The sequence below is a fragment of the Melanostigma gelatinosum genome (assembly GCF_949748355.1).
Source record: "Melanostigma gelatinosum genome assembly, chromosome: 12".
Lineage (NCBI taxonomy): Eukaryota > Metazoa > Chordata > Actinopteri > Perciformes > Zoarcidae > Melanostigma > Melanostigma gelatinosum.
Genome location: NC_136645.1, coordinates 9,620,040 through 9,639,131, shown reverse-complemented (window position 1 = coordinate 9,639,131; position 19,092 = coordinate 9,620,040). Strand labels below are relative to the sequence as shown.

The 19,092-nt window shown below is 42.9% G+C and overlaps 1 protein-coding gene across 1 annotated transcript in view; it reads right to left on the bottom strand.

Moving 5' to 3' along the window:
• LOC306785941 (cGMP-dependent protein kinase 1-like) overlaps positions 1-19,092 on the bottom strand; it is a 76,169-nt gene that overhangs the window by 51,140 nt on the left and 5,937 nt on the right. Inside the window, exon 2 of the mRNA XM_079280525.1 lies at positions 17,976-18,142. Coding sequence (XP_079136651.1) covers positions 17,976-18,142 — 167 coding nt within the window. The remainder of the gene's footprint in view (positions 1-17,975; positions 18,143-19,092) is intronic.

The following is a 19,092-nucleotide window of genomic DNA, read 5'->3' as shown; positions in this document are numbered from 1 at the left end:
AAGACACCTTGGACCTGTCTGATGCGAAAGTCAGGGGCTGTCGGTCAAACACCCGTTGGCATAGCAACAGGAAGCCTTGACACCTCCCCAGTGTTCCATCATAGGGACTCGGAGCCGGCACGGGGGATTCCCAGACCGGCGGAGCGAGGACAGGCGGGAATAGTGCGGGTGCTGGAACTGGTGGAGACTTGACTGTCCGGGCTAGTTCCTGCCCGCACCAGCCAACCCGAGAAACCTCCGCAGCGAACCGTCTCATCTTCGCCAGGGAACGTCTCGTCTCCTCCAGCAGCCTGGTAGTGCTGTACAGCGCAGCTGCTCCTGTGGTTGCTGGGTCCCCCTCAGAGACCTCAGCTTCCATGGATTGCAGGGCTTGACGCATCTCCATGAGCCTCTGCTGGTGTGCCTCCAGCTGCGTGCTATATCCGGCCAGCGTAGCTGCTCCTGTGGTTGCTGGGTCCATTATGGTCAGGTCGTTCTGTCACGGGAGTTCACAGATAGGACCCAAAAGCAAGACCACAGGAGACAGAAGTGAATGTTCAACAGGTTTTATTTATAGACAGGTGGGTGCAGGTGTGGAGCCCGTGGTCCGACACCCGAGTGGCAGATCGACGGTGTGAGTCCCGTGGCTCGACACCGGAGGCCTGGCAGCTTGACGGCGATTGTAGTCCGTTTAACCCCAGGCGGGTAGAGCGACAGAGTGTAATCCGTAGACCACAAGGAGAGCAGAGCGGCGGAGCGCAATCCACAGACACAAGGAGGACAGAGCGGTGGAGTGTAATCCACAGGGTTTCAGCGGGTTGAAGACGGTACGACCTGACACTCCCAGACTGCAGGACCAGAGTTTATATAGTGGCAGGCTACTCATTAAGGGGCCCTGAGTCTGGTGTGTCAGGCTGCAGGAGGTGATCAGCTTGAGTGTCCTCAGCCGTGCACAATTAAGGGTGCGGCCCTGGGAGGTGTCTGAAGGCAGAGGACAAACAGCGCACATGGCACACCACAACAGACAGGGGAATCCTGGATCCTGACAGTACCAACTTCTGAAAATTCGACTGAAAGCGTAACACTCCATAGCTCACAGACACAGTATGTTACGCCTTCAGGTAAGGACCAGTAAATTCAAACACACACAAAGAATAAGACTACTGCAGTATAGGTTGATTCACAAAGTCACCATTAAGATCAGACCTATTTCTGCATTAAAAAAGCATTGCCTACCATTTAACTGCTTTTGAACTTATTAATCTAACATACTCCAATAACAATAGTTTTTTGCAAACAAAATCACATTAAAAACATTGAAGCTGGAATCATGTGGCTGCAGAGATACACGTCAACGTCTTGGCGAACCTACGCAGAGAAGGGTGTTACCAACGTGCACACCTCCCAAATCTCAGCAAGCTGATGGAAGCTGATGGTCCTGTCGGGAACTTTTCTTTATTTTTTCTGCACCATAGTACTGTCACAAGTGAGCAATACTCTGGCGAAATGTACGCAAAGCAGAGCATCGGAATCTTAAGCTCTGCAACGCACGTCATACCGTTGCTCTTCTCGTCAATGTCCCGTCCGTTTATGTTTATGAATCCAAATTCTTTGATGTTTGATTTTTCACGGATGAAGCGGCTTATTGCCACGATTGCCAGGGTGAAAGGAGGTGCTGCCACTGTGTTTAGAAAAGCTTCACCAAGCATGTGTACTTTCCTGGAAACTCAGCATTCCAGGAGGACCATAACTCTGACTCACAGAGAGCAGAAATCCCAAAGAAAACAGTTGAAGTTGGCTCTGGGCTACTGGTGAAATATGGCATGATGATAAGAGCAGGCGAGTCATCCACGGAGGAAAGAGTTTGACACTTTATCTTGTTGCAGAAGGCCGTGAACTCCTTTGAGAGAAAGCCTCCAGAAAACTTGCCATGTGTCGGGACGAATTATCTTCTCCACTTTGTGTTTGTTGCACCTCATTGGAACAATAGTGCAGCTTTTGCAACGTGGTAAACAATACATCATCCATTAACACCCAGCATGTAACATTACACGCAATTTTCAGCTCATGAACCGCGGCACCATCTTACAGTCTACTTCCCCGCTGTTTTAACTGCCCATGTTTCACAGCATTTTTATTTTTGTGTGTCTCAGCTTCCTGCAACACTCCCATTTCCACTCGAAGGGAGACACGGCTGGAGATCACAAAACCGAACTGGGATGTCTCGCCATTCAGCTTTTTAACAATGTGCATCTTTCTTTATTATCAACTTAAGAGCTCTCTTAAATATATTAAAAGACCTCTTTCAGTTTAGCATGGCTCATATCAACCAAACTGCTTTCAGAAGCTTGTTGAGTCTGAATCTAATAGATTACAGCTACGAGTGCCATGCTTTTGATGTTTGTTTTTCAGCGCACATAGAAAAACTCATTGTAGATTGTAGCATCTTGGATTTCTCATTACATTTTTTTTTTTTACTCCTTCCAAACAAACTCGTGTTTCTGCTTTCATGAGCATGAAACGGACATCTTCCTGTGCACATTGGGATTTCTCTCAGTCAAAATAGGGAACGCTTGTTCACAAGAGAAACTGTAAAAACATTTCAGAACCCAAGTATGGCTGAATTATCTTTTGTAGTGTCAATCAAGTTTTGCAAAGTAATGACTGTTATTATTGAGCTTGATTTGCTGCATGAACACCCATTGAGAATCGATGAGCCCAACATATATGTGCCAAACTAATCAACGGACTGTGAGGGCTGTTGAGATGATTCATTTGAGTCGTTACCTCCCAAAGCCCCTGAGACACTTTTCCAGTTTGAAAATTGGAAGCAATTGTTTGTTTGTTCATCTCACCAGGTGTTCAGTTCCTACTGATTTCTGTGTGAGGGAGGAGACTGTCCATCAACAATTAACCCCTCGTGTGCCTCTTAAGCCCTGCCACATCACAATAAGCAAAGCAAAAATGGTTGGCTTCGATCCATCAGTAGCAACATGGACATTGTGTTTCAGGAGAAAGAAACAAAGTAAGTCTCCGCAGTGAACTGCGAATAACACTGTTATTCAAAGGTTTGGGATTGCCTGCCACAAAAGCTTGATGTGTTACAGTCTGATGGCTGAGCGGAATGCTCGATATGTTTCGAATCATCTTTCGCGCATTGTTAAAAGGTCGTAGATTGCCTCTTTACAAACAATGTTACTTTGTATGAAGACTTTTGTACGTGGAGAACAAAACGCTGAACAATAATTAGCTCAACCAGACTGACAATTGAAAGTGCAGAAGGAGACAAAAATCGACCTAACACTGTTGAATAAGAATACAATTGTTTAAAGAAACTATTATAATGTGTGCAGATTTAAATAGGTACAAGTTCCTGTTTCAGTGTCAAGTGCACAATAAAGCCTGTATAATCAACAGGTCCCAATAGAAATAGAAGGTAAGAGTAGGGTTAGAACTAATGGAATATTAGATGAAGATACTATGGACTGACATATCACAGTTTTAACCTATTCAGACAGCAAAGGGCCCAAAGAGCAACGGCTACCCAAAATATTAGAGCCCAAACATAAGCACCGTGTGGTTCAATAATGATCCAGAGTCACTTGTACGTTTCTGGACTGGAAAATGAATACAAAATCAGGAAGAAATTGTTCAAACAATATTCTCCCCAGACATATAACACTGTGGGGACATTGACTAAAAGTCCTGTTGAATAATTTAATTCTTCTACTTTTGGGGCCAAAACTATTTCGGATGTAAATAATACATTTGGTGTCTGAATAATACTATACTTTAATATATTATTGAAGGAAAGACGAAAAACATCAAGTGACTCAAAACGTTTGCAGTTTATTTCTGTATCAATGCAGATAATGGCCGCCCTTCTCAAAAGGACACAAGACACAGAGCTTCATTAAGTGCAATGAAGGGCGGTCTGAGGTTTAATAACAGCAGTGTCTTGTGGATGGGTTCGTGTAAGGACACAGACAACATAAGGGAGCAAAAACGTAACGCTTGACTATGGACAAGGCTAATCATTTCCTGTGGATGGTCACGTGATTACTCCCTGAGAGAGGTGAGTAGTTGGAGCACAGTGCTTGTTTTGGACGACTTGCTGGCTGAAGGCTGTGAGGGAATTGCTAGGGAAATTAAGTAATCCAATTATTAAATGATTAGCAATATAGCAAAGAAATTGCTATTCAGGGGTCCCCATTAAATCTATCCACACACACCAACATGAGAACCAGCTCATTTCCTGTTTGTCCTCAATAAAACCTGTTTTTATCACACTTCTTTACTACAATAGCTCCACAGTTACTTGTAATTCCCCTCACATGCAGGTTCTACTCAAATCCCATTCAAATAGCAACACCACAGGCAAATACATGCTCTCTTGGGCAGTCGATCTGATATCAAAGTACAGCAAATTTACATCTCACAGAGCCATTGAACAACAGCCGTTTACTGTCCTGTCTGTAGCTAATTCAAAACGCAATAAGAGGAAGAAAGAAAATATGCACAACATTCCACCTGTATAATATCAACTGCCAATAGGGATGATTATTATTTTTCTCCTGTCAATGTATTCCAGCGTGTCGCGGTGTTAATGGCTGATCATGTGAATGCACACAGCGGGGCATTAGGACAGACGGACGGAGCAGACTTCCCTCTGGCTCAAGATCCGATGCGATTCTGGCTGCATCCCAAATAAAGAAGCTGCTGTCTTTTGGGTTGACTTCATCTCACACTGGTGCTGAAGACTGCACAGATGAAAAGCCAATGCAAATGTGCTCCGACTAACCCTCTGACAGGAGTGATTTAAATAATCCTCTACGATCTGAAGGATATCTGACCAAATTAAAAGATATTTTCTATTAAGATATCTGTCTTTTAGACTGAACCTCATGGCTACGATTAACACGGTTAAATTGAAGATAAAGGCATTTTTGTAATGAGTCTACTCAGCTGTGCCTGTGAACTGTATGTGACACAATGTTCTTAAAAGGGGAATCTGTTGAGTCTTTCACACTGAGGCCATTAGGCCGCTTCTATCAATACATTTTAGAGGTCAGGCGCAGGATACGGTTGAATTATTACTTCCCTTCTTTCATTGACAGTTTTTATGTTTTTCAAGCAGCACAAAATGGACATCAGGAAACAGGATGCGGGGGAATTAAAAATCCCTAGAGGATAACATACAACCACTATCCCATCTTGTTGGGCCGTGTTCTTCCGCCACTGCTCAGAGGTTTGATTTCCCGATACTATCCCTATCCATTAGAGCAAACACTGAAAGTAGATCAAGCCGAACATTATTGCATCCTGCTCCCACTGGAAAGACGGGGCCATTACCACTGAAGGTGTTCAAATTCTAAAGTTGACACAAAGGGACTTCAGCTCAGCAATGATAGAAAAAAGACGTTGTGTTCTCTCTGACAGCGGGAATGGTTTTGTGGAGAGGAAGCCAAGAGAGGAAGAAGACTGATGCTGAAAGCTGTTTTTGGTCGAGCGTGGGATCTATTCTTCAGGGACTGAAATGGCCTCGGAAAATTCCGAGGTTTAAAAATCACTATCTGCTTTTCATTTGTTAAAAAAATAGATGTGGTTTAAAAGATGTCAAAAATCGCAGCCCGTTGAAAAGTTTGACTTCAATAGGCCTGAAGTGTTAGCCTTTCATTGTGCATCTGCTCTGAGCTGTTATTTGTCTTTTCACCTTGTTTTTCAAAGAACCCATGTGACCTCTCAAAAAACACTTTAAGCAGAACAAATATTCATAGCTGCCCGGTCATGAAAAATGGCACACGTGAATCAACAAAGTGGGCAGCTGTCAGCAAATGAAAAATTAAATAAATAGATCTGAAGATGAAAGCAACAGCTCTTCATACTTTCAGAAAAAAAATTGTTATTCAAAGAGCTGGAAATCAAAATGATTGTGTTTGGGTTTGAAGATATTGAATCGCTTATTCAATTAAAACATGTTTGTTGCTAAATTGGCCATTTCTCCTGATCACAGAACTGTGACCATGCAGCATTCAGGCGTGAAGCACACATTATTATTCTCTCCAGTTAAAAACAAAACAAACCCGAAAGTTGAAGAAAATACGGACGTAAGCTGGAGCCAACAGCAAGAATGAACACAAAGAGAGAGAAAGATAGTCAGGGCACTGTTGTGTTATTAATTGGGTAGGGGGGCTCAGAATGGGAGAACCTTGTATTAAGCGTAAAGCGCCCCGGTGCTGAAAATAACAAACAATGAAAGTTGTTGTTTCAGAGAATCCTTGTGTGTATAACTGCAGGCGGAAACAATACAAGCAGCAGGACGATGCTTAGCTGGCGACCGCCGGTGTTTTGAGGTGTGTTGTCTTTGATACCTCTGTACCTGACACACGGTTGTGTTGGTTTTCTGTATTTTGAATGGGCAGCAGCAGCAGCAGCAGCAGCAGCAGCAGCAGCAGCAGCAGCAGGGTGCAACTCTGCTGTCACGGCTAACAGGTAGATCCAATCCAACCGTACAGCTGTACCATGCGCTGCAGGCTGCTGCTGCTGCTGCCGCCACGGCTATCGACTCCGTTCATATCATCGCCGAGCTACGGTGTTCTTAATTTGTTTGTTTGTTTATCATATTGCTTTTGCAAATTTTAATATTTTCCATTTTTAAATGATGCCTTTTGGTATTGTTTACTCTGTTTACTGTCACGCACCAATCACCACGCCAGATTCCTTGTATGTGTAATGTACACGACAATACAACTGATTGTGATTGTAGCTTAAAGGTGCAATGTGTAAGTTATGGCCTGAATTTTTGTTTAAAATGGAAAAAAATGAACTAACATTGTCAACAAAATGTGAAAAGGTCACAGTTTTGTTGCAGAAATATCGACTGAAATTAGCATGCTAACCGATTGGACCCAGCCCGTCATCTTTTGAAATACCAGCAGTGCCTCAAGAGGCGGTGGTGAGTCACTGGAGTGGCAGTCTGCCCTCACGAGAAGGAAGAAGTAGAGCTGCACGGAGGGCTTGTCAACAATGAATCCATGGTCCGTGTACTGAAAGAAAGTCAGTTAATTGGAATAAATCTAAAGTGGCAGAAACAAGAAAATCACTCCCACCCTCGCCGCGTCCTCCCCATCGCAGAGAGGCTGCTTCTCTGGGAGCAGAGCGTGCTGCAGCTACGCCCAGTTAAAAATGAACTCAAATGAAACACCCGGGAAGAGGTTAGACCCAGCGCTATGAATCCATAGCACTGAGGTCTCCCAGAGCTGCAGAGTGCCGACTGCTCTCCTTCCGGCAGGACGAGATGAAGGTGTGGGTCGTTTCCTTGTTTCTGCCCCTTTGGATTTAGACCCCCGGTTAGTGGCACCAACACACAGATGTCTATCAAAAACTATATGCTGGCATTTATTCAGCAATGTGCTTGTTTGCTTGGATTGCTGGGTTTGTTTTAACTGATGACTGAGGTGAAATGCTGCCCACTATTGCTTTGTACCAGGTGGCTAGGCCAGTTTTGTTTAATGTGTTTTAAAGAGGTATTAATTCAACTTTATTCTTATTCTGGAAGCTGCCGTCGGCGGTGCTGTTCTTAGAGTTATATTACAGGAGTTTATTTTGTTTATTTTTATTATTTTGTCCATCCCATTTATATCAATGGATGCAACAAACTGCAGCCTCCAAAATGACCACACACTTGAATGAACAGTATGTTACGTGTCAGTTTAATTATGTTATATTGCTTTACCATTCTCTAACCTTTGAGCAGCAACCCGCGCTGTTTAGCAACGGGATGATGTGGTTAGAGAAGGTGGAAAAGCTGCAGCCTATAAACATAAAGACAGTTTGATGTTTACCCAGAGTCCTCTATCCGTGTTCCACAGAGCGGCACGTCTGCATCATCTCCAAAGAAAAAGACACGTATTGACTGCCATCAGCTTTCTGTCAACAGACTTGTGGAGCAGTCTGTGAAAGCTTCTCCAGCTTCACGAAATCTGTAGATGGAGGGAGGAGAGTGCAGTTCCTATACCGTGCAGCGGAAATCCACTTGTGTTGTAAAAAAGTGGTGCCAAAATATTTCAACTTCAAGATTCTTTTGTGAATCTCATTGGTCGCTGTTGTGGTCATGTCAGTGTTTTTCTCAAGGCTTTTTCAAGGTAGAAAAGCAGAATAGAATCAAAATGAATTTCAGTCAAACAGTTTCTGACTGACTGTTATCTGTTATGGCTGGAGTGCACTCAGTTCACCTTCATTCGTTTTTGTGCACCACCGACGAGAGCAGACAGTTGTGTTTATATTCACCGCTTTACATGTTGGCTCTCAGTTCAAACTGGCTGACGTCAAAACACTCAGGAACAACAGAAGGCAAATAAAAAAGTCTGTGAAAATGCGAGTGGGTGAGAGATGTAAGAAGGCAGCGCTGAAGAGAAACACAGGGAAAGCAGGGGGGGGGGGGGGCCGACGCAGGAAGACGAGGACGGACACCTGATGCTGAACATCGCATCATTTGAGATGAGAGCAATTCACATTCTTTTCAGTTCAACTGAGGAACCCTCATGCAGGGCTCCCTGCCATCGGCACAGTGGGAAATTGCACTGCAGTTTCCGTACAAGTGGTTTCTTAGACCTAAAGATGCAAAAAAAAAAGAAAAAAAAGAGCGTCGTCGATGGGATACGAGGGCCAGCTGGTTTCATCCTCTTTACATCATTTTACAGGGATCCAGCAGGAACACACAGTAGTACCGCGTCTACCTTTGGAGCCTGTCAGCCTCACACTGGAGGCTACTTTCACACAGTGAGAGTAAGAGGACATGTGAGGTGAGACACGACAGTTAAATTCCCTTGTCTAGAACCCGCTCCTGTCTCTTTTTTCATGAAAACATTATAATCCTCCTGGTTCCCTCCCTGCTAGTCTCTGATTATGGCTGTTGTTTTGACAAGCTAATTGATGGCTTGAGCAGGGGGCAGTGAAAATGATCATTTTATATTCACAGACAAAATCACTGTGTTGTAATTAGCAGTTAGCGTCCATGCCATGTGCACATACTGCTGCGTTCCTTTTACGCAGACCAGACTTAATTAGACAGCGTCAACATCAGAATACAAATTAATATGGCATCTGAAGTACTACAATAATGGGCCCCTCTCATTTCCGCAGCCTTCTCCCATTTCAGTAGCCGCTGTATCGCTGTAGACATGAGAAGGCATTTGCATGGACATTTGTATTCCCTGCCAGTGTTGTCAAAGTGTTGGCGACACGCTTTTTTTTCACCAACATACACATTGAATATTCCCATGCATAAAGGGAAACGAACGCGCAACAAGACCAGGAGTCTAGTCACGCTAGTGGCTCTGTGAGGGTGTACTGCACAGCTTTGAGTTAAATGCTAACATGCTAATGTTGACAAAGTCTGCATCTTATTCAGCATGTTAGCACATTCAAATTAGCACTGAACACAAAGTGAAGCTCAGGCTGATGGGAAAGTCATGAGCTTTGTAGGTATTTGGGGGAAAAAAAGACTTTCCTCCCCCCCGACTGATTGAAGATTACATGCTGCTTGATGGGCTGAGAATTGTTCAGCTTTCTTGGCTCATGTAATCATTTCAAAATCTCTTAATTAATGTAAAACAAAATGCTTTGTTAAGCTTAAAACAAGGCTGTTTTTCTTGGTATCGCAAAAGTTTAGATATTTAAGATACAACAGCGATATGCTAGCTTATGACAGTGAATTGTACTTTGCACAGCACAAAATGTGAGAATTCCTATGCTGGAGTGGAGAGACATTGGAGGAAGCAATCATGGTTTTTTTTTTTTTTTTAAGTCTGCAGTCAGAGAACAGTCATTTAAAAGAAACCCTTATCTCACGGTCTCCTGTAAACCTTGACGCCAGAGATACTGATTGATGAAACTGGCCTTTCCAAGCTCACCGTATTCAGTTATTCTCAATAAAAGCCTTGAACACAGACCAACTGTCAAGGTTCAACATCGTTGCGGAGTGCAAATATATACAATACGTGTGTGTGTGCAGTGCATGTGCCAATTTAAGGATGAAAGGAGCAAGTGGAGCAAATGCATCCCCATGCATTATTTAATCAGGGGGAGCAAAGTCTTTTGCTACCCCACGTTTTGTCTTTGTTAAACTTATCATCATACAGTCCCCGCAATCACGTGACAATATGAAAGCAGCCTATAGAGATGATCATTTCAATACTGTCAGCAACTGACAAAAACAAGTAATCACTCATGTGTGATGAATGATGTATGTCGAATGAACCCGCTTGGCCCGCTGTCTCCAGTCAATCTTTAAATTGTACTGTTAACAAAATGTCGGCTAACTTTTCCAGCCGGCCCATTAGCTCGATGAACAGACAGCATTCAGCGGTGGAGATCGGACGTTTGCGAAGGAGCCAGTTCAAAGAGTCAGCTCTTTAAATTGTTACATGGCTATTTATATTCTACATATTTGGGGTTTTCATAGCATCTTCTAACTATCTCGCCCATGAAAGGGAAGGGGTTCATCTATCCCTGTAGCACAGCATATTACTCGTGCCCTATCTTGTATCCTCAGTGTGAACCTCAGCAAACACGCAGCTTATCCAGTCACAGCAGACACTCAGCATCACTCCAAGTCCATGGCCACCACCTCCACAGGCACACACTCACACACACACACACACACACAAATCCGTACTCAATACAGTACAGTTTATACCTATTTAAGTCAAAGCAAAGAATGGAGTTTCAAATAATACATTCGCATAATACTTAATGGTGTTTGTAAGCTCTTTTTGTCTGTTTCTGCCTTTTCTTCCTCCTCCTCCACTCCTCTTAACACACACACACACACACACCTTACAACCTCTTTCCAGATGAGGAACTCTGAAAAGTGGCGTTAACCACAAAGGAGTGACGAAGGCTCAGGGATCATTCACAAATCACACATTAATTCTTGCTCCGAGATGTATTCATCGGCCTCTGCGGAGTGAAAATGGGGATCAATTGTTATCCAGGGGTAAATAAATGAAGGCCATCTCACACTAAAAGACAGAATAGAAAGGGGGTGTATGGGAAAGAAAGGCAAAGAGTATCAAGAGAATAGCAGAATGAAAATGAGGACAGATTGGGGGACAGATTGGGGTCAAAGTAGATAAAATGTGAGGAGGAGCGACGGAGGAGAGACTGGTGCATGTCTCTGGTTTTGTATTTAAGCGTTTTTAATTGATAACTTGAACCTGTGTGTGTGCGCGTTTGTGTAAAAGTGACAAAGGGAAGGACTTTGAGGTAGAGAGCCCAAATGAGAACAGACACTTGCCAGACAAGAGTATCTTCCCCAGTTCAGGGCAGATGGTGCACTGCTCAGCGTAGGGGGGATTATTAGTCTGCAACACACGCATGCACACCATTTGCACAGAAATGACACATTAGCGGACATTTTATTCATCGTGATAGAGGTATTTCAGATAATTTGGCAATTGTGTGTCAGCAAATGCTGGTGGATTCCTTCTTAACATCCAACAAGCCACCTGAATGTGGTGTCGTGTGTGTAGAAAACTGTCTCTTCTCACCACTTTTCATGGATAAAAATGTCTGATATTGTCTCTTCTCACCACTTTTCATGGATAAAAATGTCTGATATTGCGTTGAACTAGCCTTTGCATCCGGTTAAAACTCAGCTTTGAATCAGAAATCAAATTGCAAAAATGCTAAAAAGTTCAAATATCTTCTTTTTTTTTTATTTCACTGTAATTGATTTTTCATGCCTCAACAGTTGCCAACAGTCATGTGAATAAAAAGGATTACACACGCACATGCAGACGTGCTGTATAGATTTCTAAAAGGTGTAAGAGAATTAACATTTCCGGCTGCAGCAACATGGAAAAATGTAATTACCGTACATGTGTTTTCATCTAGTAATGTGTAACTTTGTCAACCTGGTCCCTCTGCACTTTCTTCCATTTCATTATAACGGGGAGGGGCGGCCACATTTAAGTGGACCGATAAAGGGCTACTACCTGATCCTGACTAGGGAGTGTGTTTAAATGTCATTCCAATTACAGACCCCTCACCTTTCACCTCAATAGGGTTAACATGAGAGCCGACAGCCTTGAAGAGTGACAGCTATATGTGACTCAATCGCCGGGTCATAATAGTATTGCATGCCATGTTACCAAGAAACACACATATACACACACACACACACACAATGTCAATCCTCAATTCGATTTTAGTCCCAAGTAGTTGAAATTGAGTTCCCTGAGAAGCCGGCGGGGTGAGTTTGAGCCTCAGCGGTGGGTTACAGTGCTGTCAATGTACAATAGGCAGCGGTTGTTGTACTGAATGCGTGCTACATGCTGTATTCTCTGGGGCCAATCAACTCAAATTCTGTGAGCATATTTGCTTTCCTGGGCTGCATTAGTTAAGTTGCCAGGCAACAATGCTGTGCAGTGGGTTTGTGCACTCGCATTTCTGTAACCCAATGCATTCTCTATCTCCATATTAGCTTATCAGTGTGCGAGTATATCATAATAATCAGCCGATAGTTTATCAAAGGCAGTGGCTAGAGTAGTAATTTGCTTCATGTCCTCTCACACATGACACTGAGTCACACTCAGGTGGCCCCCCCCCCCCGTTGATTACATCTCTATACTCTGCTCAGGCGGAGATGGGTGATCATCTCCCTTTACTCTGTCTCGTAGGCCAGCAAGCACAGAGGGCATCTCTCGATGGACTCAAGCCTGTGACACAGCGAGAGGACGAGCCTCAGACAGAGACATTCATCTGTTGTATTTCTTCAACAAATTGGTCCACTTGATACTTGTTCAGGTGGTAGACTGGTTGTTCTTTTGGCTGGTTGCCATTAAGTTCATATTATTTTGAGGTTTGAAGAACGAACATATTTTATCCTGGGGCTGATGATGAAGTATAAAAACAGATAAAATACGGAATGTTAAAGGGTACCAAGCGTCTTGAGTGTCAAGGAGTCAAAAAAAACATCAAATACTCCCCTTTCGAAAGAAACTAGTATCGAGTCACAGTGGGTAAACATCGCCATTCATTGGTATTCAGAGGTATATCTCAGTAAAAGCAGCAAAAAAAAAAGGAAAATTTACTGACAGGAGTAGTTTGGCATCAGCCTCAAAACAGCACGTTTGTTTTTGTCACATTCAGACATTAAAAAGGATGCCGTTTAAGTCTTCCTTGAAGAAATCTGTCAAAATATTGTATTTGTCTTGCCTAAGAGCAGGTCAAATCAAATAATTGGGACTCTATCCAATTTGTGTTGAGAAAGTGCCAAATCCTAGGCGTCTTTTTAAATCCCCCGAACATCTCCAGCTGAATAAAATGGTCTACAGTGCATCAATGGTCGCATTGAATATGGTAACCTGTCAGAGAACCTGTCAATGTACCGGTACTGTGAACACCTGGGATTTGGAGCTGACTCGTACTGTAACATTAACACTCTCTCCTCACTTTTCAGTCTGCCCTCCCAGTAAACGTAGTAAAGAGAAGAGCGCATGAGGGCAGACAGCTCGTTCTCCCAAAAAGTATATAAAAAAAAATAACAAAAAGATTCTATGAATAATGTAGTCAGTATCACCTATGCCTGCATCCTCCAGGCCAGGCTTTTTTTTTTGCCAATGAATGCACTTGTACTTGTTTCCCAAACAGGGTGAAAAAGAAGGAGGCAAAGAAGGAATCCTAAATTAAATTCATTCATATGAAAATGCGAAGTTGGCAAAATGAAACCGAGTTAAAAGAGACCTCATACATCCTGTTATCACGATGAAGCTGACAAAGTGGTTGTTATGTGCAGGCCCAGATGTTTACTCTTATATCACCGAACCATTTAACTTAACCGTCTAAAGGCCTATATCTCGACATAACTGAAGCAACTCAGTTGAGCTGTTTTGAAAATATGAGCCTATTCTGGTATCAACACAAAACCATTTACTTTGTGTCTTTTTTCCTCCTTTTTATTCCCCAGCTAACAGGTGTAATGATCACCATTGTTACTGCAGATTAGACTGAAATTAGATCGATCGTATGCCCTTTATATTCCTGAGCATTTGCATTTTGGCCTCAGCTCAGCTTTCCATGTGTTCATGCCATCCGAACTGATCACGATCAGGATTTGGCTGTGTTACACCTTTGACAGGCGTACTCTGTGTACTACTGCAACAGCAGCCAGGGCTACCTCTCGGTAAATCAAGTTGAGTAACGACTATGAACAAAATCAATGGGGTTTTACTGTCATGGCAGTACTTGATAGTAATTGGATGTGATTACACTAGTTATTATCATCAGCCACCTGTACGGGTCTTCGTGGATGACGCATCCAATCAAAAGCGTCTCTCGTCTCCATGGAAACGTGAGAGCTATTGTCTCAGTTGCAATCAATGTGTCACACAGCGGACCTTCAGTTACAGCCCAGTGGATGCCCAAAATACAGCAAACGTTCATTAAGGCAGCTACGGCGGCCTCATCGTAGATGCGAGCCAGAGCCGGAATCCATTCTGTTTCTTCAGCTCCTGCGTCGTCTGATCTTTAATTATCAGGTGCATCAAACAGGTGTTCAAACAGGGAGGCTGTGATATCAGCCTTTTCTTTATTATAGGGGGTAATACGTTATGCATATGCTTTCGCAACAAAATTATAAAAAATGTAAAATAAAAAAATGATGATGTAACACACAATGATTCTATTTGTTGCATTGGTGTAGTTTACTCGTGCAAAACAAATCGAGGCCAGATAGGGTGAAAACTGCAGGCAGAGAGAGAGAGAGAGAGAGAGAGAGAGAGAGAGAGAGAGAGAGACAGAAGAGAGAGAGAGCGAGAGAGAGAGAGACAGAGAGAGAGAGAGAGAGACAGAGACAGAAGAGAGAGAGAGAGACAGAAGAGAGAGAGAGAGAGAGAGAGAGAGAGAGAGAGAGAGAGAAAGAGAGAGAGAGAGAGAGACAGAGAGAGAGAGAGAGACAGAGACAGAGAGAGAGAGAGAGAGAGAGAGAGAGAGAGAGAGAGAGAGAGAGAGAGAGAGAGAGAGAGAGAGAGAGAGAGAGAGAGAGAGAGACAGAGAAACATGCAGACGAACAGAAAGTGGAGCAGGAAAGAGTTTGGGGCCGCAAGAAAGAGCTGACAACGTTCATTGAAGATAAATATGTTAAGCTTCCCTTAAGGATTACAAAATGGAAATCAATTAACCAAACATTTGACATTAGTGGCACATGAGCACTGCTGAATTGAAGCCCTGTTTAAATTCATCCTACAGGTCTTTCCCCTACCACTGTCTGAGAGGAAATCACGAAGCCCTTCAACAATTATTATTACAGGTTCGTATCTTGCGTCCCTCTCTTTCTGTTGCACTCAACAGGAACTTATTGATCATGTCAGTGTGGCGCTTGCTCATTTGTGACCTAGCACGACGAGTCACCTCTGGTACAATCGACTTCTCACAGCCTTCATAACAGGGAGAGCTTAAAATCTATTCAGTACCTATTAAATGGTAGCAATCGTTATAAAAAGACCACAGATTTGTTTGACAACCAGCTCAGCATCTGGGGTTCGTGCCTTCGCTTTTTTTTTCGGAAAACGGAACAGGTTTATTTTTCCTGTTTTCATCCACAACTTTTTTTAAACAAAACACGGTGGATCAATAAACAGGGATGTGGCTTCAAATTTCTTTCTTTGTTTTTTACAGTGCCCCATACCCAAATATCAAAATTTGCTCTCAGGTGACTTTTGCACAGGCCACCGTTTTGCATTTCATTTGCATGATGCCAGTTACATGTCAGACTCTTTACATATCTGACTCTCCGCAGTCTGCAGATAAGGGCGACAAGTGATGACAAGTGCAACGGTGATGTGAATGGAAGCACTCGCATTCTTTATTGAAGTAAAAGTATCAATACCACAATGTAGAGTATTATCAGCGAAATGTACTTCTGCAGAACAATGGCCCCTGTGACTGACATACGATAAGAGTCTACAGCCACTCTAGAAATCAACATGCTGACATGCTCACAGTTACAAGGTAAACATGTTGAGGTTTAGCAGGTATAATGTTCAACATGTTCACCATCTTAGTATATAGCATGTTAGCGTGCTAGAATTAGTAGGCTAACGGTTAGCTGTCACGCTGCAGAGACAGTCTTTTCTAAAGAGCTCCAGGAAGGCTTACTCCTTCCTTCATAAAGGCCGTTTATGGACACACTGCAAGAGTACGTTATCAGTCACGTACGGTGTAAACGCCGATAAACAAAGATCACATTAAGACGGCCAGATAGCAACATACAATAGCTGGCAGAAAATATGTCACAGTTGGCCATTTAGCAGGCAGCCTGCACTTGTGCACACTAACGTCTGTTTCGTTTTCAAAGGGTATCTGACAATCAATAAATATGTTTTATTACACAAATGCAATCCTTGTATTTTGTGTTTACTAGTGTTATTCAACAGTTTTCAAATCAATTATGTTCTGGTGGATTTTGGGAGACAAAACATAACTTGTTCATCTGCTGAGGCGCTGTCCATGGTGTTGAAAGGTGTGCTCGGCAGGTGTGCTGAACACTGAAGTAATTGCTCCCCATCCTGATGTGTGCGCATGCATAAGCGCATATTTTGGTTAACCTAAAGTAATACATTCTGTTTTTGTTTTATTGTGCTTAATATAATTACCCTTTATCCGTTTCTCCCAGATGGCAGTAGAGAGAGAGAGAGATCTGGTAGTCTACTCATCAATATGACCGAGTCAGCTCCCTAATACAATAACCTTTAAAGTCACAGTTCTTTGATGCGCCACAAAAAGTCTTTGAATTCAGACCCAGTGACTCACTAAAGACCAGATGAAGATGGAAAAGCAGCCATAAAACTTCTGCTGGCATCTCAACACAGACACCGTCTGTCTCTGGAGCCCTTTCACGTGTGACAAATCCTGCCTGCCTCAGCTTGAGGAGAATGTGTTTGTAGAATTACAGAGTTGTGATGGAACTGAACTTACAAAAAAAAGTTCAGAAAATTAGCTTTCTCATTATTTTGGTTCTACCATCCCACATCTGGGAATTGTCTTTCCAACTCAATAATTAAAATTGTAAGTGGCCGACATGAAACAACGGGGGTACCAATCAATATCAGCATTCTTCCTAGTACAGTATTAACCTTTAAATGCCACTGGCTACATACCAACCAAAAAGATTCAAGCTTATGGCTTTGCAGTTTCTTTATTCTCTACTCCTTCTCGTCATTGTGCCATGTTGTTTTTGGTTTAGAGAAATGTATTTCCATCGTGAAACATTTTCAATCCATTTTAGATCATTTACACCGTCCATGCAATTGATTGTATGTGAGAGCTAAATTCAAGTAATTAAGGTTTTAAAGAGGCAGTGAGCAATAATAGTGATTTAGACGTTATATATTTTAATCTATATTAAGTCGGTGAGTGTCGAAGTTCAGCTCTATGTAATGATCAGTTATAGTGCGCGAGCACTGATTGAGGCCATTTTCCCTGAGGTCAAATCTATTGTCATTGATGAGGGCTCGCTGAACATTTTGTAGGGGTGTTGGTTGTGCGAAAAAAGCCCTTTCAACAAATCCCATCAGCGCCAGGCAGCGTGGACTGTTGTTCATGTCATCAGAGCTCTCACACTCTGTATCATCGAGGATCATTTTCAAAAAGAAAAAGATGAGTATGAATACCCCATGCTGAAACAATACCGCAACAAAAGAATGAAATAGAAAGGATCCCAGCGTCCCACAAAATAAAATGAATGGGACATGAGTGAATAATAGAGCATCACAAAGTGAAAATTTGAATTTGAGTTCATCGCTCCGCAGATACCCATCAATAATGCCCTTTCATTTATTGTCATGCTGGCGCTCCTAAAGCTCGCCCTACAGATCTACTTGCATCGCTTTAAAAAGAGTCGCTATTCTTCTTGGGGTAAGTCTACTCGTTCTCATTGTGGCTTGCGTTTCATTGCAGGATAGATGTTTACATTGGTGCCTGTGTGCTCTTACCTTCCATGACGTAGACCAGTGAGCCCACGTCGCCTTCCTTAATGATGCAGCTGTCCTTTCCATAATCCACAGGGTACATGCAGTCCACGATCTCTTGAATCTGCGACAGCTCCAGGTTCTTCATGAAGTCATTGTCCAAAATGGCCTCCTTGATCAGATCCTTGGACCTGAAGACAAAGGCGAAACAAAATGAGACCATCACTGTGCAAACACAGATTCATATGGCATCGGTGGTATTGTAGTAGAAAAAATAATGAGATAGGATTGGGGATATCAATTAGTATTAGAGTCTAAATGTATCACACATACACACACACACACACACACACACACATCTCAAGCAAAAACCCTGGCTGAGATAATATTCTCTGAAATCCATTGAAGGATGTTGAACAATTCAACAAGCAGGCATGTTAATTATTTCGATGGAAATTCAAAGTTCACTCAAACTGCAACTTCTACAGGAGCGTGATTGAAAGCATCCTCTGGCAGTGCTTTGCTGTGTGGTACCCCAGCTGCACAGCAGAGAACAGGAGGGATCTGGCCCGTGTGGTTAAAACAGCACAGAGGATTGTGGGAGTTACCCTCCCTGCAGATGCTGGCCGCCTCCTTCTGGAGGCGGCCAGCATCTGCAATGAGATCACACACCTGGGTCACTCTCTGTTTGTTCCCCTGTCATCAGGGCGAAGATCCAGGACTATCAAAACCCGGACTAACAGGCTGAGCAACAGCGTTTTCCCCAGAGCGGTTTTCGTCTATCACCCCCACAATATATGTATTTAATGTCTTGTTTTAAATCATAAATGTCTTGTCTTAATGTTTTTTATAAATTTTTTGCCTTGTTGCTGCTGTACTGACTGATGAGTCACCAAATCAAAGCAAGTTGTTTGGATTCAGAGGTGCACTTCTGAACACCAAAAAGGCCTCCAGACTGTGGCGTCATTAAGACATTCCACAGGTAAGTCTTTTTTTGCAATGCCTTTGCAAGGAAAGGAGAAAATGTAATTAACTGTAAAACGTGCAGTCGCCAAAGTGCAGCTCGGTGCACAGAGCAATTTGTCAGGCGGCCTTAAAGGGGACATTATGTCAAATTATCATTTGGACCGAGAGACAATTA